The 25727-nt window shown below is 38.1% G+C and overlaps 1 protein-coding gene across 12 annotated transcripts in view; it reads left to right on the top strand.

The window, feature by feature from the left end:
- Positions 1-24097, top strand: part of RBM33 (RNA binding motif protein 33) — a 124316-nt gene extending 100219 nt beyond the window's left edge. For 9 of the 12 annotated variants that reach the window (XM_087893070.1, XM_034401650.2, XM_034401648.2 and 6 more), the window contains 2 exons: positions 19049-19137; positions 21381-24097. In XM_087893070.1, the coding sequence (XP_087749196.1) occupies positions 19049-19137; positions 21381-21429 (138 nt within the window). In that variant the 3' untranslated portion in view covers positions 21430-24097. Of the gene's footprint in view, positions 1-9129; positions 9168-12605; positions 15219-19048; positions 19138-21380 lie in introns of those variants that run through there. The other 3 variants (XM_087893067.1, XM_034401646.3, XM_087893066.1) reach the window with 1 other exon arrangement.
- Positions 24098-25727: the final 1630 nt, after the last annotated feature.

Raw genomic sequence — 25727 nt, 5'->3', positions numbered from 1 at the left:
ATGTAGAAAAAAAATTAACCCTTAAATAATAGGGTATCATGTTTTCTTTCTTTTTTTTTTTAATTTGATTTATATGCCGCCCTTCTCCGGAGACTCAGGGCATCTTACAATGCGTTAAGCAATAGCCTTCATACTTTTGTATATTTATACAAAGTCAGCTTATTGCCCCCACAATCCGGGTCCTCAATTTACCTACCTTAGAAAGGATGGAAGGCTGAGTCAACCTTGAGCCTTGGCAAGATTCGAACCTGCAGTAATTGCAGGCAGCTGAATATTAATAACAGGCTATTAGTCTGCTGCGCCACCAGGCTCTTTTGGTTGATTTGATTGTAGCATGTCTTCTAAACCATGAAGTAGCTGCACAAAGGAGGATAGGGAATTATTCTGCAACCATGTAATGTAGGGTGATTCTATTAAAGTTATAACTATCACCTCTGAAGGAAGGAGGTATATATAGAGCCTGCTGTATAGGGTAAAAATTCTCAATGAAATCTCCTTTGTTGAACAATATCTATCTATCTATCTATCTATCTATCTATCTATCTATCTATCTATCTATCTATCTATCTATCTATCTATCTATCTATCTATCTATCTACCTACCTACCTACCTACCTACCTACCTACCTACCTACCTCTCTCTCTCCCTCCCTCCCTACCTACCTCCCTCCCTACCTCCCTACCTACCTACCTACCTACCTACCTACCTACCTACCTACCAGGAGTGAAATACTCCCACTTCGGACCGGCTCAGGCAAGTAGGTAGCGATGGCGGCGGGCCGTTCGGAGAACCGGTAGCAAAAATCCCTGCCCCCGCCCCCCATGCCCAGCTGAGCCCCGCGATCATCAGAGCCTTTTTTTCCTTTTAAATGGCTCTGACCAGCCAAGCTCTGACATCCCAGCTGAGTTGCCTGCTAATCAGGCAACTCAACTTGGATCGCCAGAGCCATGTAAAAGAAAAAAAGTTTCTTTCACCCCCCCTCTCCCAGCCTCCAGCTTGCTTACCTTAGCTGCTGATTGCATGACGATCGCAATCCATGCATCAGCAAGCAACAATCTCCCTGCCTGTAATCAAGCTCATCGGTGAGCAGCTCTTTTTGCCTGCCTGCCTTCCTGCCTAGACTTGTGGACTTCAACTCCCAGCAAAGCTGGCTGAGGAATTCTGGGAGTTGAAGTCCACAAGTCTTAAAGTTGCCAAGGTTGGAGACCCCTGTTCTATTGGGTAAGTTTTTTTCCCCTTTGGGAGCTTTAAAAAAAATAGTTAATTGGGGGTTTTTTTAGTTCTTTTTTTAGACCTAGCCATTTAAAGTTTAGGAAGTTTTAAATTTAGCTGCTTTTATATAAAAATAAATTAAAATAAAATAATATTTGTGCAGCTTTCTGAGATTTAGTGTGTTTCTGTAGTGTATCACTCTAGCTACACAAACACACAAAATCTCTCAAAGCTGTATGTGGAATTTTGTGTGTGTAAAGTGTGAAAGTTGTTTTTTTGGGCTTTTTGTGGCTGTGTGAGGTTCCTGCTTGTTGCGGGGCTATTTTGAGTCTAGCACAGCTGCTTTTACATTGTGGGTGAGCCAGTTGTGTTGTGTTGTGTTTTGTAGGTTAAAAAAGGGCAAAAAAGTGACATTGACTTGGCCACGCCCACCCAGTCACCTTACCACCAAGCCCCGCCCACTAATTAAGCCACGCCACAGAACCGGTAGCAAAAAATTTTAGATTTCACCTCTGCTACCTACCCACCCATCCATCCATCTATCTACTTACCCATCCATCCATCCACCCACCCACCCATCTACCTACTCTATCTATCTATCTATCTATCTATCTATCTATCTATCTATCTATCTATCTATCTATCTATCTATCTATCTATCTATCTATCTATCTATCTATCTATCTATCTATCTATCTATCTATCTATCTATCTATCTATCTATCTATCTATCTATCTAATCTATCTACCCATCCCCCTCCCTCCCTCCGTCCCTCCCTGTATTTTATGTAAAACCTCCAAATTGCATTTGTTACTCAATTAATACTAACCCTAACCTTAACCTAGGACTAAACAGGACCTAATTTTTTCAGATCATCTAAATTTGTCTAGGTGCTGACACATGATGGCTCAGGAATTACAGAACCATAGTTTAAAGTGGTAGCAATTGTGTTAGGACTAAGCACGTATAATTTAAATAGATTGGCACAGAGACCCATCTGTCTGTTGCTCTTGATACAAATATTTGAGATTAGCAGTATCGGCGTTCTCTGAGCCAGCTGGGAAAAAATGTTCCTTGCCAATTCCATCTGTCTCTAGGTGAAAATGTCAACCAAAGTACATTTCCAGTTTCAAGGGGATGCTAGTACAGAATATCCATGAATGTTCTTTTCGCTAATAACTTGCCATCTGTCTTCAAATCGATTTTGGTGTTATTACTTAAATATTCATTTGCTATGCTTTTTGGTTCTTCTGTTGGGTCCATATGGAAATATTATTTAACTAGAGATATTCTCTGCAAGAATGAAGAAAGAAAAGAACTCTTTCTATTACAATTGTTTCTGGATCTTAGGACTTTACCTGGTCATAGTTGGTTGGGAGTTTCCCATTTGCAGGATCTCAAGGCACAATAATTATCATGTGTACAGGTTGTCTTAATTCAGTGAGAAAACCTTACAGTAAGAAAAGCACACACAAATGAGTTGGCAAGAGTTGGAAATAATTAAAGCATATTCATTTTCCTAAAGAGCAGCAAAAGATAAAAGAAAACTGCTGTCATCACTTGAGAGCAAACCGGGGCATTTACAGCCTGGAGGCCACATCTGGCCCTTTGACTCTCTCTGTCCAACCCACAGCATCAGCGGCGTTGGCAACATTGGGGCGATGGCCTCCACAACAGTCCCAGTTTTTCATGTTGTTCTTTGGAAAAAGTAATTGCCCACCTGAGCTCCAGAGAGAGATCAGAGATGACCATGCGTAACCCTGCACACGTGTTATCATCCTTTTTGCGAAGAGGGTGGGTGCCTGCATTGGAGAATCTTCTATCTCTGTGGGGGCTTCCCATAAAATTGGGGTCCTAACTGATAAAGGCTCTCCATTGCAAACATTCTTTTTATATATGTGGAAAGGATATAAGAAGCAGGATTTTAGCAGGTGACTAAATTATTGGCTAAAATTCTGAGCATGCAGGTAGCCCTTGACTTAACAACCACAGTTGGGACCAGAATTTCTGTTACTAAGCAAGATGGTTGTTAAATGAGACATGCAAGTTTCTACAGCCTGTTTTATCACGGTTGTTAAGCGCATCAATGCAATTCTTAAATGAATTACATGGTGTTAAGCAAATCTGGCTTTCCCTTGCTCTTTGGTAAGTACAGTTGGTCTTTGACTTACAACAATTCATTTAGTAACTATTTGAAGTTACAACAGCATGGAACAAAGTGTCTTATGACTGGTCTTGCACTTCTGACTCTAGCAGCATCCTCACAGTCACATGATCAAAACTCGGGCACTAGGTAACCAGCATGTATTAGACCAGTTAAAGAATCTCCAGATTATTTGATTGCCGTTTGCGGCCTTCCCAGCTGGCTTCTGACAAGCAAAGTCAATTGTTGTAAGTCAAAGACTACCTGTACTTACCTAAGAGCAAGGATTTTTGAATTGAAGGACCTACTGCAGAATAAGCACGCATTTCTTTGGGTTTGAAGTCTGACATAAATGCTTTTATTAATCTTATTTTCTTTTTGCCAACAGAAGGAAAAAAGAATAATCTAAGGAGGTCCCCCCCCTCCCCAATTGCTACTCAATTTTCTGGAAATAAGATGGGATAAATGGAGAGCTATCCCAGCATAAAAGCATCCTATATGCCAGGGGTGTCAAACTTGTGTCATCATGTCGTTGTCACATGATGTATCGCAACTTTCTCTCTCCCCCCCCCTTTGCTAAACCGGGCGGGGATGTGGCCAGTGTGTGATGCATCCGGTCCTGTGGGCCACGAGTTTGACACTCCTGGTATAAGAAAATGAGAAAGTACAGGTTAGGACTCTACAGGGCTTACGATCACGATTTATATTGCGAAATGAGAAATTTCTTAAGTGAGTTTTGCCTCATTTCATGACTTTTCTTGCCGCACTTGTTAAGTAAATCATTACAGTTGTTAAATTAGTAACAGGGTTTTTCAATAAATCTGGATTCTCCATTGACTTTGCTTGTCAGAAAGTCGCAAAAGGGGATCACATGACCGTGGGACACTGCAAACGTCAAAAATATGAGACAGTTGTCCTGGGGATGCTGTAATGGCCATAAATCACTTTTTTCAATACTGTTGTAACTTCAAACGGTCACTAATTGAACTGTTGTAAGTCAAGAACTACCATACCTGTACTTCTGAGCTCTTTTGGTTCTGGCCCTACTAACCTTTGGCTTTCCTTTCATCACTGCCGTTGTAGCCTTTGGCCTCTACAGATTATCTCTGGTGGCTTAATGGTGATCCTTAATGGGAAGAGTTCTCTCCCCATCTCTAATAGTGCTGTTAGGTTCACTGCCCCATGAAGACATCTTGAGCATCTTCTACCAATAATACCCTGCCTAAGTGGCTCAGTGGCTAAGACACTGAACTTGTCGATCAGAGAGGTTGGCAGTTTAGCGGTTCAAATCCCTTGTACAGGTCTACGTGAGCAGGGAGTTGGACTAGATGACCTCCAAGGTCCCTTCCAACTCTGTTACTGTATAGAAAGAAGCCTGTTCTACTCAAATGATTTTCAAACAGCTCTGACAAGATCAGTTCTTGCAGTTGTTCTTTTTTGTTTGTTTGTTTGTTTGTTTAGTAAGCTACAGTATTGAATCATTGGAGTAGCTCATTATAGTTAAAGGGAATAATTTCACATAATATTTTTGCATTCCTGGAAAATATCAGACGGGGAAGTGATATATCTATTCAATTAAATCAGCAAATGATGTAGTCTGTATGGTAGTAGCACCGTGACATAAGATAATCTTTTAACTTATATTTCTAACATCTAGGCCCGTGATGGCGAACCTATGGCACGCGTGCCCGAAGTGGTACCTGAAGCCATGTCGCCTGGCACGCGCAGTGTTGCCCGTTCCTCCTCTGGGTTTCTGGCACTCATGCGCACGCAATGATCAGCTGGCCTTTGTGTGTGTGGCAATGCTGGAAACTGTGGTCTTCCGTTTTCTGGCGTGAGCATGCAAGCCAGCCAACTGATCAGCGCATGCACGGCAGTAACCGGAAGGCATGCGCACTGGAAACCAGTTCTGACAAGCACGAGCGTGGAGTGCTCCCTTTTCGGCACTCCATGTCAAAAAGGTTTATCATCACTGATCTAGACTGTTGCAGTCCTTTTTCAGAAAAGTAGCACCTTGCTTGGCCTTATACTCTCTAATTGCACCTTCCAGTTTCTTTACATTTGTGTTTCTGTGCCCTTATAAAAATCCAGTAACATTTTCAGTATAAATAACCACCCTGTAGTGCTAAAAAGAGGGGGGTAAATCCTGGGTTTTTTCCCCTCTGTGTCTTCTGCTTGACATTCGCAGAGTTATGGCACACCCTAGTGCTCACTGAGAGTAACTGCAGAATTTTTCAGTGAACGCATTTTATTTAGAAAATGACTATACGGGTAATACTGTTATTACAAGCTTGAAATACGTAGTGATTTGACATGAAGAAGTTCAACTAAGTTGAGGATTATATTGAAGATAAAGTTTATTTATTATTATGGACTGAATGGGTTTACACTGTAATTTGTAAAGTCATGGAAAAATCTGTGAATCTGTTTTCTAACCAGTTTCGAAAACGGGGGAATTCTGGGAGGTGAATTCCATACAAGTTGCCAAGGTTGAGAAACACTGCTCTAGCCTGTATCAGATATACTTCATAGAAGCTATTTCCTAAATCTATTTTGTAAACTTTGCAGGGAAATTATCATGATGTTAGCTCCTCAACTCTGCTGCTCTCTTTCTTTTTGCCCCCACCTCTCTCCCCCCTCCCTCTCCCTGCATGTTAATCTCTTGTTGCCAATATACAAATAAGTAACTATTGATCTATAGATGGTTGTGATGGATAGTATGCAGTATGAAATCTGATCACTTTATTTGCAGGATACCACTTAAGCTGATTTTATCTTTTGCAGTGATGTGGTTGATTGTTTTGGTGACTTTACCATTCTGGTAAAGTGTCTATTCCCAATACACTTAAAGCAAATTGTATACACAAGTTGCTAGTAGCCCACCTCATTTTTCACTGTCGCTAGTATAGAGATCTCCAGGGATATTATGCTTCTCTATTGGGAACCAAGCTAGCAACTATTTTGGTCTATTTTAGTTTAATGCCACCCATCTCACTATCCAAAATGACTCTGGGCAGCTTTCAGTACAATAAAAACACAAATGAAAATATTAACATTAATATGGATGAGATAAAACTATTTATCAAGTCCACATGGTTGTTTGCTCTGCCCTTTAATGCAGTGTTGGCCACCTTCCCCAGGAAGTGTCCAAAAGGGCTGTAGCTGTGATGAAACGAACCTATACGAAGGGAAGACTAAATATATATTGCCGTCCTTGTAGAAATTATTGAATTAGATTTGCAAAATCCACTATTAGGCCAATAATTCGATTACATTTTTCACAGAGAAGGCCACAGCTGAATCCTTTGCATTTTCAAGTAGGTCTAGAAATTCTGGAAACCACTGTCTGCAGTTAGAGGGCCCAGTAGTCCAACTTGGTATGAACCAGCTTTTGGACTTTGAAATGCTATTATGAATAGATGAATTTACGTGTATATATACGTACATTCAAAACGTGCTGGCTGTGGAATTTTGGGCCTTGAGGTCCAGACATCTGAATTTTTTTTTTCTATGGAGATTCTCAGTCATCCAGGTCATGGTTGTCCCAAAGGTGCTTTTTCAAGACTGGACTTTCTGGTTTTTCTTTGAAGATGTTTCGCTTTTCATCCAAGAAGCTTCTTCAGCCCTGATGAGAAGCGAAACGTCTTCAAAGGAAAACCAGAAAGTCCGGTTGCCTCTTGAGAAAGCACCTTTGAGACAGATATCTAAATGTTACTGAGGTTGAGAAACACTGTTCTAAGAGTTAGCATATTTCTTTTCTTCATACAAGATAGAAGATTGAATTTAGGAGTTTCATTGGGATTTGTTGAATCACTCTTCCTGCTGCCTCTATAGCAGGCGACAGTCAAGTTGGTCTCTGAATATTGTTCATGTCAGTGAGTGATTAAAGGTTAGAAATTCCCTCTACCGATTGGGATATGTGCCTGAGAATAAGGTTTGCCTACAGGTAGTCCTGGATTAACTACTGTAACTGAGTCAGGAATTACAGTCATATGTTATTTTGGTTGTATGTTGAGGCATCCACATGACCAGAAGTAATTTTTTTTTTTTTAATTTGATTTATATGCCGCCCTTCTCCGAAGACTCAGGGCGGCTTACAATGTGCTCAGCAATAGCCTTCATCCTTTTGTATATTTATACAAAGTCAGCTTATTGCCCCCACAACTGGGTCCTCAATTTACCTACCTTAGAAAGGATGGAAGGCTGAGTCAACCTTGAGCCTTGGCGAGATTCGAACCCTGCAGTAATTGCAGGCAGCTGGTCTTAATAACCAGCTTAATAACAGGGTGCCTTAAACCCCTGTACTACCAAGGCTCTTTATTTCCAGATTTTATTGTGGTGGTTGCTAAGCAAATGCTAAATGAATGATGCTTGCAGTTAAGCAAACCCATTAATTTGAAAGTGTTATTTGGGACACCTCAATAGGTTGTAAAGAAGGCCTGCTGACATGCAGTCATGTAATTGCAGGGGGGGAGAGAGATGCAACCATTTATGATGGCGGGGTGTGTGTGCTTTATAGGCCATAAAGCATCCATTCCGTGACCATGATAACTTTGAACACTGGTAAAACAACTGATTGTAAAGCAAGCTAATCTATAAATATTTATAACTGAAGAGACACTTCAATAAAAAGCAACTAAATCTATAGCTAAGAAAATTGAAACCGACTTTTAATCCAGAATACCTCTTGCAAATTCTGTATTTATTTATTTGTTAAATCTATTTGTCATTTATCTTGCCGTGGGGCTCCTCTAGGCAGCTTACAACAATTGTAGAAATAGTACAGTATTTCCCTGAAAATAAGACCGTGTCTTATATTTTTTTGAACCCCAAAATAAGTGCTTGGCCTTATTTTCGGGGAGGTCTTATTATTTTGGGGCATGTGGAGGAAACCAGAGGAAATGGTGGGGACCGGCTGCCCATGCGTTTAAATATTTTCGTGGAGGACTTATTTTCGGGGTCACTTATTTTAGTGCATGCACTCAAAAGCCCAATTGGGCTTATTATTCGGGGATGTCTTATTTTAGGGGAAACAGAGTAGCTACACATAGGGAATACTTTACCTGAAATCTAGGAAGTTTCAGAAAGGAAACACAAAGACCACAACATCTCTGCACCAGCAATCAACACCCAGATCAGCAGAGATTAAAACAAAGGTTAACGTTAGATCAATCAAGTAGTAAACAACAGTCCAATCAAGGAACTACCAACTCAGACAAACGTTCCACAGTAAACAATAATCTAATCAAGGAACTACCAAGACCACTCCCACCAACACTGACAAGGCATCCACTTGTATATAGGCAGAGAGCAAATCCCACTCCCTATGCACACTGAAGATGTTACCTGGTTGGGTAATGAAATATCTGCAAGAAAACAACCAAGCTCAGAGAGCACAAAGGACCGCACAGTTCAACACTGAGCTGCAAATATTCTCTTATTTTGGTAATTTAGGAAGTGCTAGTAAAAGTAAATATTCCTTTGATTCAAATGCTGTTTAATGATTTCTTAAACTTATCCATATACATTTCTTAATGACAATGTAAAAATAATTTTCCGCGGCCACTTTCTGTTTATTACTGTATATTACCTCTCTCTCTAGTCTAGATTTCTGATCCAAGTACTCATTGTAGCTTTTTGAAATCAGCCAATGTTGAAAAGCAAATAATTTAATGTAATTCAAATACGCAGATACAAGTAATATAATGTAATTCAGATACACGTGTAATTCAGAAACACATTCAGATTTAACTCCATTTTATGTTTTCCTAGCACCTGTATTTGGAATCCCCAAAGCAGAACCTGGTAAAGTAAGTTAATAAATAGTAGTAACCTCAGTGTAATAGTATAAATACAGTATATCACAGAAGTGAGTACACCCTCTAACATTTTGTAAATATTTAAGTATAACTTTTCATATGACAACACTGAAGAAATGACCCTTGGCTATAATGTAAAGTAGTGAGTATACAGCTTGTATAACAGTGTAAATGTGCTGTCTCCTCAGAATAATGCAACACACAGTCATTAATGTCTAAACAGGTGGCAACAAAACTTAGGACATCACCTCTAAATGATAATGTCCAACTGGGGTCCAAAGTGTCAATATTTTGTGTGGCCAACATTATTTTCCAGCATTGCCTTAACCCAGGGGTGAAATGCTCCCGGTTCGGACTGGCTCGGGCGAGTAGGTAGCGATGGCGGCGGGCAGTTCGGAGAACCGGTAGCAAAAATCCCTGCCCCCGTCCCCCATGCTTAGCTGAGCCCCGCGATCATCAGAGCCTTTTTTTCTTTTAAATGCCTCTGACAAGCCAAGCTCTGATGATCCAAGTTCTGACGATCCCAGCTGAGTTGCCTGCCGATCAGGCAACTCAGCTTGGATCGTCAGAGCTATTTAAAAGAAAAAAAGTTTTTTTCTTTAAATGGCTCTGATGATCCAAGCTCTGACGATCCCAGCTGAGTTGCCTGATCGGCAGAGGGTTTTTTAAAAACCCTCTGACGATCAGGCAACTCAGCTGGGATCGTCAGACCTTCTTAAAGCATTTTTACATGGTTTTACATGTAAAAAATGGTTTTAAAAGAAAAAAAAAATTGGCCATGCCCACCCAGTCACATTACCCCACCACCACCAAGCCACACCCACAGAACCGGTAGTAACAAATTTTAGATTTCACCACTGCCTTAACTCTCTTGGGCATAGAGTTCACCAGAGCTTCACAGGTTGCCGTTGGAGTCCTCTTCCACTCCTCCATGACAACATCATGGAGCTGGTGGATGTTAGAGACTTGCGCACCTCCACCTTCCATTTCAGGATGCCCCACAGATGCTCAATAGAGTTTAGGTCTGGAGACATGCTTGGCCAGTCCATCACCTTTACCCTTAGCTTCTTTAGCAAGGCAGTGGTCGTTTTGGAGTTGTGTTTGGGGTCGTTATCATATTGGAATGCTGCCCTGCAGTCAAGTTTCCAAAGGGAAGGGATCATGCTTCAGTATGTCACAGTACATGTTGGCATTCATGGTTCCCTCAATTAACTGTAGCTCTCCAGTGTCGACAGCACTCATGCAGCCCCAGACCATGACATTCCCACCACCATGCTTGATTGAAGGCAAGACACACTTGTCTTTCTACTCCTCTCCTGGTTGCCGCTACACACGCTTGACACCATCTGAACCAAATATGTTTATCTTGGTCTCATTGGACAACAGGACCTAGTTCCAGAAATCCATGTCCTTAGTCTGATTGTCTGCAGCAAACCGTTTGCGGGCTTTCTTGTGCATCATCTTTAGAAGAGTCTTCCTTCTGGGATGACAGCCCTGCAGACCAATTTGATGCAGTGCAGGGTCTGAGCACTGACAGGCTGATCCCCCACCCCCACCCCTTCAACCTCTGCAGCAATGCAGACCTCATAGGAGGTCAAGGTCCCTTCCAGTCGTATTATTCTATGTTCTAAAGCAGGCCTGTCAAACTGGCGGCCCATGGGCCGGATACGTCACACGCAGGCCAAGCCCACCCCGGCTCCACAAAGATAAAAAAAGTCACGATATGTCACAATCCGCCCCATGACATGATCGAGTTTGACACCTGTGTTCTAAAGCATCTGGAGGGCAGGAGGTTGGGGAAGGAAGTTCTGGAACTTGACAAATTATTAGCTTCTTTTTTTATATATAAAAAGTTCTTTATTTTTTTAATTTAATTTAATTTTTTATTTTTCATCAACATATTTAAATGCACAGTCTTTTGTCCATCATTAATCATTATTCATTCATCTTATTCTTTAACTTCCATTTGCTAATTAGTTGTTCGGGTCTGCTCTTTACCATCTCCTTCTTTTGTTTTAATACAACCTTTCCTTCCCTTCTCTCTTCTCTTCTCTCTCTTTCTACTTTCCTTATTCCTCCTCTCCTTCCCTTTTTTTACTTCCTCTCCTCTTTCCCCCTCCTCTCTTCTTCCTCCCTTTCTTACCCTCTCTCCTACTCTTCTTTTCCCCTTCTTTCTTTCTTTCTTTCTTTCTTCCTCTCCTTTTCTTTTCTTCTCTTCTCATCTCCCAACTCCCCTCCTTCCCCCTCTCTACTCCTCTCCCCTTTTCCACTCCCTTGTTGTTTCCTTTTTCAATTCAATCTGAGATGGTATTCAAGCAGCACCGATTTCTATTCACATACATCTTCATTTCAAATTTCTTCTTTACTTTATAATTATATCTCTTCTTACATTCCTGTACATTATTAATCAATCCATGTGTCATCTGGATATAACATTTTTGTGCCATCAACTTCATAATTTATCATCATTTCTTAATACATAAAATTTGTCTTTCCTTTTTCATTTAATTTTAATATACTGCAACATATTCATCCCAATGTTCTTATCTTTACCATGTTTATTATCTATACTCACTTTCTAGCCATTGATAAAATTTTCCCCATATGTTGTAATACTCCGACTCTTCTTTCCCTTTAATTGCCAACGTCAACCTATTCATTTCTGCACATTCCAATATTTTCTTAATTTCCTCTCCCTTTGTAGGAATTTTTTCTGCTTTCCAGTTTTGTGCAAATATAATTTTTGCCGCCGCTATTACATGTATTATCAAATATATGTGTTCTTTACTATACTTTTCTGAAAGAATACCCAACCGGAATAATAATAATTTTAAATCAATATATTGCAAAATTATAAGCTTCTGTTGATACCATAGAACAGGGGTATCAAACTCAAGGCCTGCAGGCCGTATCCGGCCAGCAATGTGGTTAGATCTGGCCCGTGGGGCTGCCTTGGAAACAGTGAAGGGCTGGCGCCTCAGCCCCAACCCAGGCCAGCCAGGCGCTGATCTACAACTTGGCTGGAATGTGGTCAGCCTTAGATCCGCAGGACTGGAGCTAACGAGGAGGTGCCCCCAGCCCCGCCCAGGCCACCAGAGGCACCCCCAGCGAGAGTGACATCTACCTGGCCACGGCCCCCAGCCCCCACTCCACCCGAGGTTAAGCACAACCCTAATGCGGCCCTCAATGAAATTGAGTTTGACACCCCTCCCATAGAACAAGGACCACAAGTTGGAACAGGCATTGGCCAAAAATTAAAATAGTGGCGGCCTTTCTTAATTATTTACAATTATTTACAAAGAAAGGCTGTGATTTAACTGTGTGTCCTCAATGAATTTTATAGACTGCTGTCCTAAGAACTGATATAGTAGCTAAATACAGCTTCTTCTTCTCTCTCCCCCTCCCCCCCTCCTTAATTGGCTGTCACAGGAAGCTGGAGGCTAAAGCATTGGGAGCATATTCTGCAATAGTTGAGAGAGAAGCACCTAACTTGATTGTGAGAATCAGTTATTAGCAAGAGGGCTGAAGAAGGTTCAGGAGAGGGGAAGACTGCCAGTTGACAGAGGAGAAAGTACTGCGTTGCAGCTGCAGGGGAAATTCCCCTTCCATGGTCATTTGTCCTTCCTGTTGCCTTAACTGGACTTTTAAGGGTATTATTCCTCTCAGGCAATAGAGGTCATCCTTTGTGACTGATGACCCATTTATTCAGTGCAAAAGTTTTGGTTTTTGTGTTTGTAAAAAGAGATTGTAAGTTAGTTTATCATTGTAAGTTGATTTTGTAACATGTTCCATTAACCTGGTCCAAATTTAATGACCAAGGAACATTCTAGCAGATTTAAGAATATGCATGGTAAATATGGAGCAGCAAATGTTCCCTGATTTCTCCAAACATTACTTTACCTTCATTAACAGTTAGGAATTCAAAGTAGGACTCTTCATATAATTGGTGTTGAATGCTATGTCTGCCCAGTTTTCAGTTCTGAAAAGTTAAACAATGGCAACTGTTCTTGTAAAATTACAAGAAATGGAAGTTATTTAGCTTTTCAAATTAAAATAAAATTTTAAAAAATTATGTTCTCTATTATAAAAATATCAAGTTGCAGAATTTTTCATTTTTTAAAAAAAACAAGCTGCTAAACCAATTGAGTTCTGTTAAAATTTATTTAAGGAAAGTTAGATAATCCATAGGCCTGAGCTGATAAGCTAATGTGTGAATTATTAAAAATCAGAAATATAGTCCAGTTAATTGGATTGTGTTTCATCATAAAATAACAGCTTTCTGAAACTTCAAATATATTCATCTGAAATCTCAGTATGTTAGCACTATTGCTTAAGAGGTTTAAATGAAAAGTACTTTCATTCATACTCATCTGCGTTTAATTTGTATTTGTGTACTTTAAATTGGGTTCTGAGTCAAATTAACAGGTTGTTTCTTGTTTAGCCATATTTTCCATGATTCTGATTTACATGGATATACTTGAACAATGATTTTTGAGGTAGAAAATCGATGTTGATACTTACGTTCATAAGTTAATTATCTATGGCATACAAAATATTAAGATAGAAGTAGAACTTCTTGTTGGTGAAAAATAAAGCATGCAAACTTAACTTTGGGAACCAATAGTCATGACCCCAATAATGGAAACTATTATATCTTTGGGCTGCTTGACAAAGTAGAGTTAAGTTCTCAGCCAACACCAGAAAAATCTATTAGAGCTGTTTGTAAAGAACTCCGGGATGATATTCTGATTTGTTCAGAAGTGCTGAATATTATTTGGTCCCTCTGGGATACGACCTGCTCCAAAATAGACATTCCTGTCATAACGATGGGCAAGATACCCTTTTATCAGGAGCTCATAGCTTTATCAGATACAGCCTTTTAGACATGATGTAGCCCAATATATAGCTTAATTCTATGAATAGATCTTTTTGATTCCATAGTGTTGTCACAATTGAAGTTGCATATTGCAATATAAGAAAGTTTTCAAAATACACATTATGAACCACAGAGGCATTTGGATAAAACATTCAACTGTAATTTGATTTGGGCTCATGTACTCCCTTCTCTGCTTCTTGGTTTGTCATTGAAGAGATGATTAGAAGCATTTTGAGTTTTTTGTAACTAGCCACATTTTTTATTTTTTTTTTGTTATAATCTTACAGTACTTATCTGGCTTGTCTGGGTAAATCCAACTTTAAATTGTAATCTACAGTTCTGAACTTTGAGATTAAAGTTAGATTTAGAATTAATTAAAAGTCTTTATTATTCAAAAGCAATGGTGGCTTTTAAGTCAGAAGTATACACTTTTGATCTTTATGTGACCATCAAGGAAAGCAGTCAGACTCATGTACAGACTAGTCATTATGATTAGCAGGGCATCTGAAAAAGAAATTATTTTTTCTGTTGACATACAACTTTAGAACATCTTTTAAAGACAGCAGCTTTCACTGTACAAATTAGCTATTTCGAACTTTTGAAACCACAGATCCACACAAATGCAAGAAATTCAATTCCTGTGGATTCACTGCTTGTCTTCCATTATTTGATAGTACATTCTGATACAATTCCATTACATTCCCATGACACAAAAGCTGTAGTGATATTTCACAAATCTTCCAATGGATCATTCACCCACAAAGGTGTTGCATATCATTTTGTGCCTTAATGATAGAAATCTGCAATTACTGGATGAATAAAATGTTTGCAACTAGTATTAGGATGGAAGCATATACGGTATGTTTATTCTGAATGGTATTATGTTTGATCCCACTGTTAAAAAGCTAACGAAAGTTTGAAGTTTCATTAGGCTCACATTCCTATTCTTGGGAGTTTTCCACAGTGATTCAGTTAACGCACAGTGATTCATAGCTTTGTTTAAAAAAATTTTTGTACAGAATTGTTTTCTACTCTTGTAAATCCCAAGGGAACCTTAAGGTATTCCTTATATATGGAAAGATTTGTATAATGTTTTCTCCTGTTATTTTATGAGCCAAAGTTTACTTCTTCAGTAAGTACTGTAATAAAATCATTCTTTTTGGCAACTTTTCGTCTATGTTGATCTTCATTTAAAGGTGACTAAACAAGGATATTAAGGTTTTCTTCATGCAACTGGTTGCAGTGCTATTTTTGTTGTTATCTAATATAGGTAGTCCTTGATTTACGACCATAATTGGGACCAGAATTTCTGTTGCTAAGCAAATCTGTTGTTAAGTGAGTTGTGCCTGGTTTTACAACCTTTTTTCCCATGGTTGTTAAGAAAATCACTGCCGTTAAGTGAATCATACTATCATTAAGCAAATCTGGCTTTTCCTATTGATTTTCCTTCTCAGAAGTCATTTGGGAAATGTTGCAAATACATGCCAGTTGCCTCATAATCGTGGGGATACAGTGATGGTCGTAAGTACGAGGACTGTTCAGAAGTCACTTTTTTCAATATCTTTATTTTGAACGATACCAAATGAATGGTTGTAAGTCGAGGGCTATCTGTGCAGTCTTAGTTCTCTCCGGAGTAAAGAAATAATAGAGCTAACAATTTGGGATTCATTTAATATAACCATCCCTGACATGATGGGTTGTGAATCCAGCTTCTGAAATTCCAAGATTGCATGGCTGAATATCACATTTAGAGTCTTGCAATTTCAATGATGCTGAAGGAGTGGGGGCTGCTGATTTAGCAGATCAATATCTTAAAAGACATGTTAACTATCCCATCAGTGCTTAACCAATTTTTTAATGGTATTGGACTGCATCATATTCATACAAATCTCAAAGAAAGTATTAATTAGCAAGTTAGTCGGCACTAACAGAAATCCTATTGACTTTGGTGGCTTCATCCTGTTGGCTTCATTTAAATATTACAAAATCTGTATCCAACCCTTTGTATTCCTGGGAATGTTGATTAGGAAAAAGGGGTATTGAATAATGGATTCAACATCTCATAAACATACATACTAAATGCTAATATAAACAATGACTGATTTTTAAATTTATGTTATTTATTTAAACTAGAGATTATATGAACTACCAATAAAGGAGAATATATATGAACTAGAAAGTTATCAGATGAAAACAGGTACACTATACCATGCATACCAGCAGAATTTAGGCAAATTTATTTTCTTTCTTTATTGAACAGGGATTATTTATTTATTTATTTATTTGATTGCTTGATTGATTGAACAAAGGCATTTATTTTCTTTCTTTATTGAACAAAGGGATAGGTGACAGAATACTGACTTAGAGGATTAATAGTCAAGTTAATTATAAGATTCTCTATTTCTTTTTGGCTCCTTTTTCCTACCCACTCATTCTTTATCCAAACTAAATGAATAGTTATATTCTTTATATGCTTAATTTTTTTAAAAAAAATCATCCATTCACAGATCGTATTAAACCTGAAACCTTGCTTTTCACTAAATCAGTTTAACTGAAATATTTAAACACAAAGATGTTATACCACAAAATTTATGGTACTTTAATTTCTTTGCATCCGTGAAGAAAACAATCCATTTGGGGGATTGTAAAAATATCCTAATTCTTGCATCCATCTATCATAAAATACATAAATCCTTAAAATGAAATCCAAAGAGCATTACTTCCAAGTTACCTTAACAAATGACTCTAGAACAGCAGTGTCAAACTCACAGCGTCACATTGCCATCACGTGACGACTTTTTTTCACTTCACTAAACCAGGAGTGGGCGTGGTCAGTGCATGACGCATTCCGGCTTGCAGGCCGTGAGTTTGAGTCCCCTGCTTTACAATGTTGGACACCAGCAATAATCACTAACATGCTGTGGGAAGCAGTTGGCTAGGTGAATGAAGAAACTGAGTTCTGAAAGTGCAGATTTTGCAAATGTATTTATCTAGGGTTTTTTTAAAAGCCATTTCCTGCATGAAAAATGGAGAAGAGGAGCAGATGTTGTTCAAATCATTAATTCAACTTTCATTTTTCATTTGGAAAGAATTTGGGAATGATTTGCAGGTACTTCAAGTTGCTTCTGTTAGGCCTACTTTAAATGTTTTCAGACTTGATTCACATGTTCCTTTAAGGCTTGGTCTTTCCCTCCACTTGCTTTGTTTCCCTTTTAACTTGTATAAGGAAATTAATGGAAATATGAAAAGGGGAAGCATCAGAAATCAAGGTGATACTCTCAGCAGCTTCTTCAAAGACCTCATTAACACCCTCCTAGCCCTCTCCAGGAGCTCTCTTAACAAGAATACAGCCTCAGAATTAATTTTAATTATTTTTTTAAAAACCAACTTATAGTTGCTGTAATGATGACTTTCTAGTGATGGTTTAAGTTGAATAGAATAGAATAGAATAGAATAGAATAGAATAGAATAGAATAGAATAGAATAGAATAGAATAGAATAGAATAGAATAGAATAGAATAGAATAGAATTCTTTATTGGCCAAGTGTGATTGGACATACAAGGAATTTGTCTTGGTGCATATGCTCTCAGTGTACATAAAAAGACAAGATACACTCATCAAGAATCACAAGGTACAACACCCAGTGACATACAGGATACAGTATGGGCATACTGTACAATAAGCAATCAAATCATACTAGGAAACAATACCAATATAAATCGCAAGGATACAAGCAACAAAGTTACAGTACAATACAGTACAATAAGCAATCAAATCATACTAGGAAACAATATCAATATAAATCGCAAGGATACAAGCAACAAAGTTACAGTCATGCAGTCACAAGTGGGAGGAGATGGGCAACAAAAACAATGAGAAGACCAATAGTAATGCAGCCTAATGTGAATAGTTTGACAGTGTTGAGGGAATTATTTGTTTAGCAGAGTGATGGCGTTTGGGAAAAAAACTGTTCTTGTATCTAGTTGTTCTGGTGTGCAGTGCTCTATAGTGTCGTTTTGAGGGTAGGAATGAAACAGTTTATGTCCAGGATGCGAGGGGTCTGTAAATATTTTCACAGCCCTCTTTTTGACTCATACAGTATACAGGTCCTCAATGGAAGGCAGGTTGGTTGGTAGTAATTGTTTTTTTCTGCAGTTCTTATTATCAGTTTTATTTATTTTTTATTATTCATATTTCTATGCCGCCCACTCTCTGAGGACTCTGGGCGGCTTACACCAAAGACAGTATACTAAATAGCATATTGCCCCCAACAATCTCTGTCCTCATTTGAAAGGATGGAAGGCTCAATCAACCTTGAGCCGGTGAGATTTGATCCGCTGATCTGCTGAAGTCTGTGTCTGTCTTGTTTAGTTGCAGAGCCAAACCAGACAGTGATGGAGGTGCAGATGACAGACTCAATAATTCCTCTGTAGAACTAGATCAGCAGCTCCTTGGACAGTTTGAGCTTCCTGAGTTGGCGCAGAAAGAACATTCTTTGTTCTGCTTTTTTGATGACATTTTTGATGCTAGGTGTCCATTTTAGGTTGTGAAATATGGTAGAACCTAGAAATTTGAAGGTCTCTACTGTTGATACTGTGTGGTCCAGTTTTGTGGTAGAATGGGAGGGTTTCTTCTAACGTCCACCACCATTTCTACGGTTTTGAGTGTGTTCAGTTCCAGATTGTTCTGGTCATACCACGAGGCTAGTTGTTCAACCTGCCATCTGTATGCGGATTCATCATTGTCTTAAATGAGACCAATCAATGATACAGATTTAGTTTAACTGTTCATTTAGTAGAGAAAATATTAGAGGATGGTGGAATTTCTCATAGTAGCTAAACAAGTACATGGACATCAGATTCTGTATTCAGATGGATTCATTTGCGAGTTAAGTACTAGCTTCGTGGCTCCCACTTTAACTCATCTTTTTGCAAGAGCTATTAAGAGGGAATTTCTTCAAGCTCTGATGTTCTTTTCCTTTTTTGTCTTCAATAGAGTTTACAGATGTTGCCTCAACAACGGAAGGCCATTGCAAAATTTAAAGAGCCCGCTGATGCTTTAAAATTTCAGCAGAAGTTTCATAGGTAAGTATTATGCATAGGTTTTAATCTTATATAAATTATTTTGCATTTCTCAGTGTTAGATGTATTACAGTACTACAATCCCATTATCTCCAATCAATCTGATAAAAAAGGCAAGTTGCTGCTTAACACAGCAATAGGGAAAAAATAAATTTAATAAGTTAATAATAAATACTAAAGTACAGCATTAAAAAGTTATTTTTTTTTTACCATTATATAAAGACCTGTTTTCTTTAGATTGGAGATGTGTTTAATTTAGACCTGATTCATCATACTGATGATCATACTGAAAGTAAACCTTGGACCCCTGTGTTCAGTTCTTTGTTTCTTTATGTCTCACTACACATTTTTCCACAGTGATATTTGTCTTTAAGCCACAGTTTTCCATGGCATCATTTTATGTACAATGTACAAATCAGGATTTCAGATTATATTTTGTGTTAGGGGGTCTCCAAACTTGGCAAACATTAAAGCTTGTGGACTTCAGTTCTCAGAATTCCTTAGCCAGCTATGCTCAGTCAGCATAGCGATGCTGGCTGAGAAATTCTAGGAGTTGAAGTCCACAAGTCTTAAGTTACCAAGTTTGAAGACCCGTGTTTTGTGTCATGATCTGTAAGCAGAATATAAAGAGGATTCAAATTCTGGAAACTATAGTTTAACAAGCCAATGGCTCCGTGAAAAAGTTTGGTGCTTGACTAAACTGGGTCCAGAATATCTGAAGAACGGTCTTGCCCCAATGGGTTGTGTTCTGGCAGAAGAGGCCAACTGCAGATTCTGACAGCCAAGGAATCTTGGCTGATGGGCTCTAGGAAAATAGCCTTTTCCGCTGTGGCCCCCACACTTTGGAACATCCTGTCACCAGAGGTGAGATCCACCCCACCTCCTTTTTCTGATCTTCCAAAGGGGACTTAATACCTGACTCTGGTGGTAGCTGTGAAGAAACTTTAGGGTGGCTGTGCAGTTGTAGAAGAAGGCACCAACTCTGTCCTGTGTGAGCCCTTGGGTTTTTTATTCTATTTAATTTTTGAGGGGTCCTGGGTGCTCTGAGCTTGCTTGTTTTTTTTGCAGACGTTTCATTACCCAAACTAGGTAACGTCATTAGTGCTAGCAAGGAGTGCTGTTTGCTGTCAGTTTATACCCTGGTGGCTTGCTTGTCTGTGAGGGTGGGGGTGTCTTAGAGATTCTTTGTTTGGGTTCTTTGGCAGTTCCTTGATTGGGGAATTGCTTACTTGATTGTAGGTCTGAAGTTAACCTTGGAGTTAATCTATACTGATCTTTGTGCCAATTACTGCTGGAGAGATGCTGGAGTCTTTTGCTCTTTTGGGCTGGTTGATTGTCTCTTTTGCATAGTCTGTAGATGTTGTTCATGTCTATGTGTCTATTGATGGCTGATTTGTCAGAGTGCCAGGCTTCTAGAAATTCCCTGGCATTTTTGGACTTGGCCTGGTCTAGGATTGTCATATTTTCCCAATTGAAACTGTCGTTAAATCTGTCTACATATTGTGGAATTAAATAATTTTCATCATTTCTGACTGCCAGTTGGCGTTCATGGATGCGTTCAGCCAGTCTTCTGCCTGTTTGTCTTATGTAGTGGTTGTTGCAGTTCTTACATTGCATGTTGTAGATGACTCCTGTTTTTTCTTCTGGGGTTGCTGGGTCTTCTGGTTTGCTTAGGATGTTTTGAAGGGTTTTAGTTGGCTTGTGTGCTACACTGATTCCATGTGGTTGTACGAAACTATTTGTGGTTTCTGAGATATTCTTTATGTATGGCTGTGTAACTCCTTTTAGGGTTTATGTGGTCAAGGACTTTTTGATAAAGTTGTGTGAGTATCCATTTGTTGGAATGTGTTGAATAGTAATGAAACATCTGCAAGAAAACAAGCAACCTCAGAGAACATTAAGGATCTCTTGTTTCAACCCTGAGCTACAAATATTCTCCTTTATTGGTATTTAATTTTTGTAAATTTAACTATTCCTACATTTATAGTTGCTTTTATATTTCTATTTTTGTTGCATTGTAAACTGTCCAGAGTTGACATCGGCAGCATATCAATCAATCAATCAATCAATTAATTAATCTGACTGAAACAACCCAATCTTTTTATAGTTTGAGGAATACTGGCTTAGAAAATTTGGCTACCTCTGCACTATGCCTAAAATGGGGAGAAAGTGTGTAACTAAATATGTTCCTCATCCATTCAAAAATACATCTGCCTTAAATCATTATGCATTCATCTTTTTTCCAGGCACATGATAGATCTTTCCCATATCAACGTGGCACTGATAGTGGAGTGACCACTGGGCATAAGTTGTCTTAAAATACAGGAGGTTATGGAGGAAGTCAGAAGGATAGAATCTCCCTGTAATTTCTGGTGCCAGCTTTGCAGACTCCTTCTGAAACTTCAAAATTACTCTGACAGCTGCTGTCAACAACAACAACAACCTTGCTACAAATGGAAGTTGGATTACAAGAATGAAAACATACATATATGGAACATACAGAACTACAGATCTCATATGTGAATAGTATACACGGATATTTTTAGGCGATATGCTATGTGATCACAATGTCTTGGATCAAAAGAACTTTGACTCTTGAAAATAATTTTTGTAATGTTTTCTTCTTAGAAAAGAATATTTGATAATGGTTGCCCTTATCTTCAGTGTGGGATGTTGAAATCAGAATGCACCCATAATCTACTGTTTGTAGCTAAGCATACAGATGCCTATAATACAGAATAAACATTGAGCCATATAATTTAATGGGTTTTTTTTTGTTTTTTTGTTTTTTTTTCCCAAGAGGCTTTGAAGCTCGTTCTTGAAAGATTTTATTCCTAGTATAGTGAAAGTAATAGTTGCACATAAAGTATACCTCTTAGTATTCCTAACATTTCTTACTAACCCTATTTTGGACAAATTGTCTCCTAGTTGATGTCCTTACCTAAGAAGGATGCTCGCATTCAGGTTCCAAAATCTTGGAGCAACCTGTCTTTCAGCCTTCTCTCGTGCTTCTTAGAGGGCTTGTATGGCCAGGAAATAACTGGGGTTTGCTAGTATGAGAAAGTTACATATTCAGGAAGAGGAGATTCATTTTGCTTAGGCTTTGGGGGAAGTGAGTTACTGGTATTGAGCTTCTTATTTTAATTATTTTTTCTTTCTGTGTAATAATTGGCAGTAATGCTTGATAACAGTAGAGTCTGCCAAATCATACTCTAGTGCTATTCCCACACCACCTGGTGAATTATGAAGATATTTCCATTCTCAGATTTTATTTTACACTAAATAAACTTTCCTTCAAAAAAAAAGACACGACACCATTCCCTGCTTCCTTTGATTTGTGAGAATTCCCTTTACTGGAAATCTTAGAAATCTATTCAATTTCTATACATTTCAGGCCAATAAACATAGAGCAAATAAAGATTATAAATTACATTGAGCATATAGAAAAATAGTTAAGGGATGTTCTTTCAGGACTGCAGGTTATGTGACATTCGGAAGTAGTGATATTTCTTTTCTAACTATTCAGAAACAGATTCTGAAAAACAAGAAGGCTTTTAAAACTGTGTTCCTGGTTAAGAACATGTGGGAATCAACAATAAAGATATGCAAATATATCACGTCTTTTAAAGACAAAGCTGATTTTTTTCCCCCTACTGGTAATAATTACAGTTTATAGCATTTTGGTATAGTGTAGGGTATGAAGATACGTTAGACATTTTAATGATAGTTAGTAAAAACCATCTTCATCTTTGCGAAGTACAGCTTGAATTTGACTATACCAGAGAGGTCTTTATTATTTACAGCTCTTAATTTGAGTTTGTTAAAAAAAAACAAAACAACCTGGGATTTTAGTTGATGGTGCAATTTAGGCTAGTTTCTCTGTGCTTAGAATTGTGTTAAAAACACAACAATCCCTCAGAGTTGGGAGAGAGAGAGAGAGTATTATATCTTTGTCCATCCCAGAATATGATATCGTCTTTCCACAAAACTAAGTTTTTAGGATTTAATATTTAAAGTGGTGTTTTTTTAAAAATATCTTCACCGCATGGTTCAGGTACAGCTTAAATGCAATAATGCCTGCCAAAGGGGGAATTTTATAATGCCCAAACTCTACATCACATTTGAGGTCTGAGGAAACTTTCATTTCTTATGTCAATAAATCTTTGATTAGGCTGGATGACCTTTTCAACAGTTTAGGGTATTTTAAGGACAGTGTTTAATTAATGCTTTTAAGGCTTACCGCTTGAGGAATCTTCCGTGGTGTAGCATTTAAAATAATGGTGTGGACTTTTGTATGCTTTGTCTGAGGCCCATCTCATACACATGATGGCAGGTGTCTTGTGGGTGTATAATACGCTCACCATCTTGGTAGAGGGGATTCTCTGGGAAAAGGGGAAGAAGAAGAAGTGATTTTTTTTTTTCTCTATCTTCGTAGTAAGCAGAAGGAAAACTGTCCTATCATTGATGGGCATCAAATCTCTCACTTGAATTGTCTATAGATACTACAATACCTCAACTGATTAATACTAAATTAGAGCTGAGTTTGACATGATCACAGTAACATTGGTCCCTAATTTTGAGATGCCTTCCACAAAAGCTAATCACCGTAAAAATAGGAGAGCCTGTTCTTTCCACAATGCTTCCTGAACTATCCCCACATCTTTGGTAGAAGATCTGTTGCAACCATTATCTTGTTCTTTCTTTATCATGTGTTATTTTAAAGATGCAAAATGCAGTCACGGCATTTAATATATTGTGTAAATACGAGACTTTAAAACAAATTTAAATGAAGCTGTTCACATATTACTAATTTAGTTACACAAAAGCTTATTTGGTGGGAAGGGGAGGAATGCAGTTGTGTTGTTTTATCAGAGTTGAATGGAAATGGTTCCATGTTGCTGTTATTATTGCTATTATTATTTGTGTAACTCTTCCGTTTTTATAAAGATGCCAGTTAAGTCAATACATGTATCTTGACCTGTGTATTATTTGCTCTGAAACTTCGAAAGCATACATTTGGTATAGATGTTTAGCCAGTGACCACTGTATGTGGAAACTTTTTTCTCTTATAGAGATAATTTTCATTTAATTTGGCAACATTTTCCAGGTCAGTTTAGTTTTTCTACCCATGCCAATGATAAGTGCAGTCAAGTTAAGTGTGATGTTGAATATTAATAATTTTATAGTTCAAAGCTAAATGGCCACTATCATATTCATTAATTCATGCACTTTTAACATTCATTTTGGACAAGGTTGGATAATTTTAATTTCATAAGAAATAAAAGATAATCCTGTAATGATGTTTTTGTGCAGGCTAAAAATGAGGGTGATTTTCTCTTGGTTTAACGCTCATGAGAAGATTATAGAATATCATCTCTATATAACTATTTATGTTTTACACTTCTTCAGATTTTCAAAAGTTGTTCTGAAATGTTGGTCATAAAGGAGGGATGTTCAGCAGAAGTCAAATTTATAATTATTAGAAATAAATTTATAGAGCTAGGACCGTAAAACATACAGGGAGAGCCAGACTGTATAGAGATGGATGCACCAACTATTTGTAGATTGTATCAAACCAGGTTGTTTGAACAATTGAACCACTGTTGACCAAGTATTGTCCTTTACCTCTAAGTGCTGGTATGAATTATGTGGCAAGAATATAGAACATTGTTGAAGATACCGAGTATGAGTTACATAACAACGAAGCCTTGTATATCAATTTATTTATTTATTTATTTTATTTATGCTTCATATTTCCAGACCACCCATCTCCCCTAAAGAGTGAGTTTAGAGTGAGCTGATCAGCTTTCTAGGAAAATGCCAGCATAACATGACATTTCTCCTTCATTCTTCTCTGGTTTCTTGTTTTTCCAAAGGTGGCCCAAATGGTGAAACTAAGGGATTGCTGTATTTGTTGCCAGCAACTTACTTTAAATGGTATAAATGAATATTTCATCACCAAGAGGGCTCACACACCAAACATAGCAATCACAGAAGAAATGAAAACATAATGTTACCTTTGACACCTTTCAAAATAAGAAGTGATGCTGGAAACTCTTCATAGTTGATCCAAAGGAATTTTGGCAGCTATTAATCCTATAGAAACATTTACTTGAACCAGGAAGTCAGATTAATTACACTATCTCAGAGGTACATTTTAGATGTTAGTTTACTTATTCTATTTATCTGATATAGCCCCGTTTCAGTTTTCATGATTTTATTCATGGACTCTGTATCTTTTATTTGGTGGCACTTTTTAGATCTTTTTATAGGCATTCCTTAGTATTAGGAAAACTAATAAGACAGGCTTCCTATCCACAACTTTCCAGTGTAGATTCTTAATATCTTTTCATTAATTAGGTTGTCAGTATAACATACATATGGATGGGCTTCTTCTTTTCTCCCCCCCCCCCCTTTAAATGCCTTTCTCACTGTCTTCTGAGCTTTATTTTGCAGCAGCCATTTTGGACAAAAAGAAGGGTTGGAGAATTCTTTTAATGGCATCCAAGGTAGCGCAGTTGGCTTTTAAAGCCATAACATACCTCTGAGTAGCATGGTTGAGGTATATCTGAATTAAGGTCACCATGAAATAG

This window comes from Pantherophis guttatus, chromosome 4, assembly GCF_059756535.1.
Source record: "Pantherophis guttatus breed Tessera chromosome 4, ASM5975653v1, whole genome shotgun sequence".
Lineage (NCBI taxonomy): Eukaryota > Metazoa > Chordata > Lepidosauria > Squamata > Colubridae > Pantherophis > Pantherophis guttatus.
The sequence above is the reverse complement of the archived record's forward strand: the minus strand, read 5'-3'. Positions and strand labels throughout refer to the sequence as shown.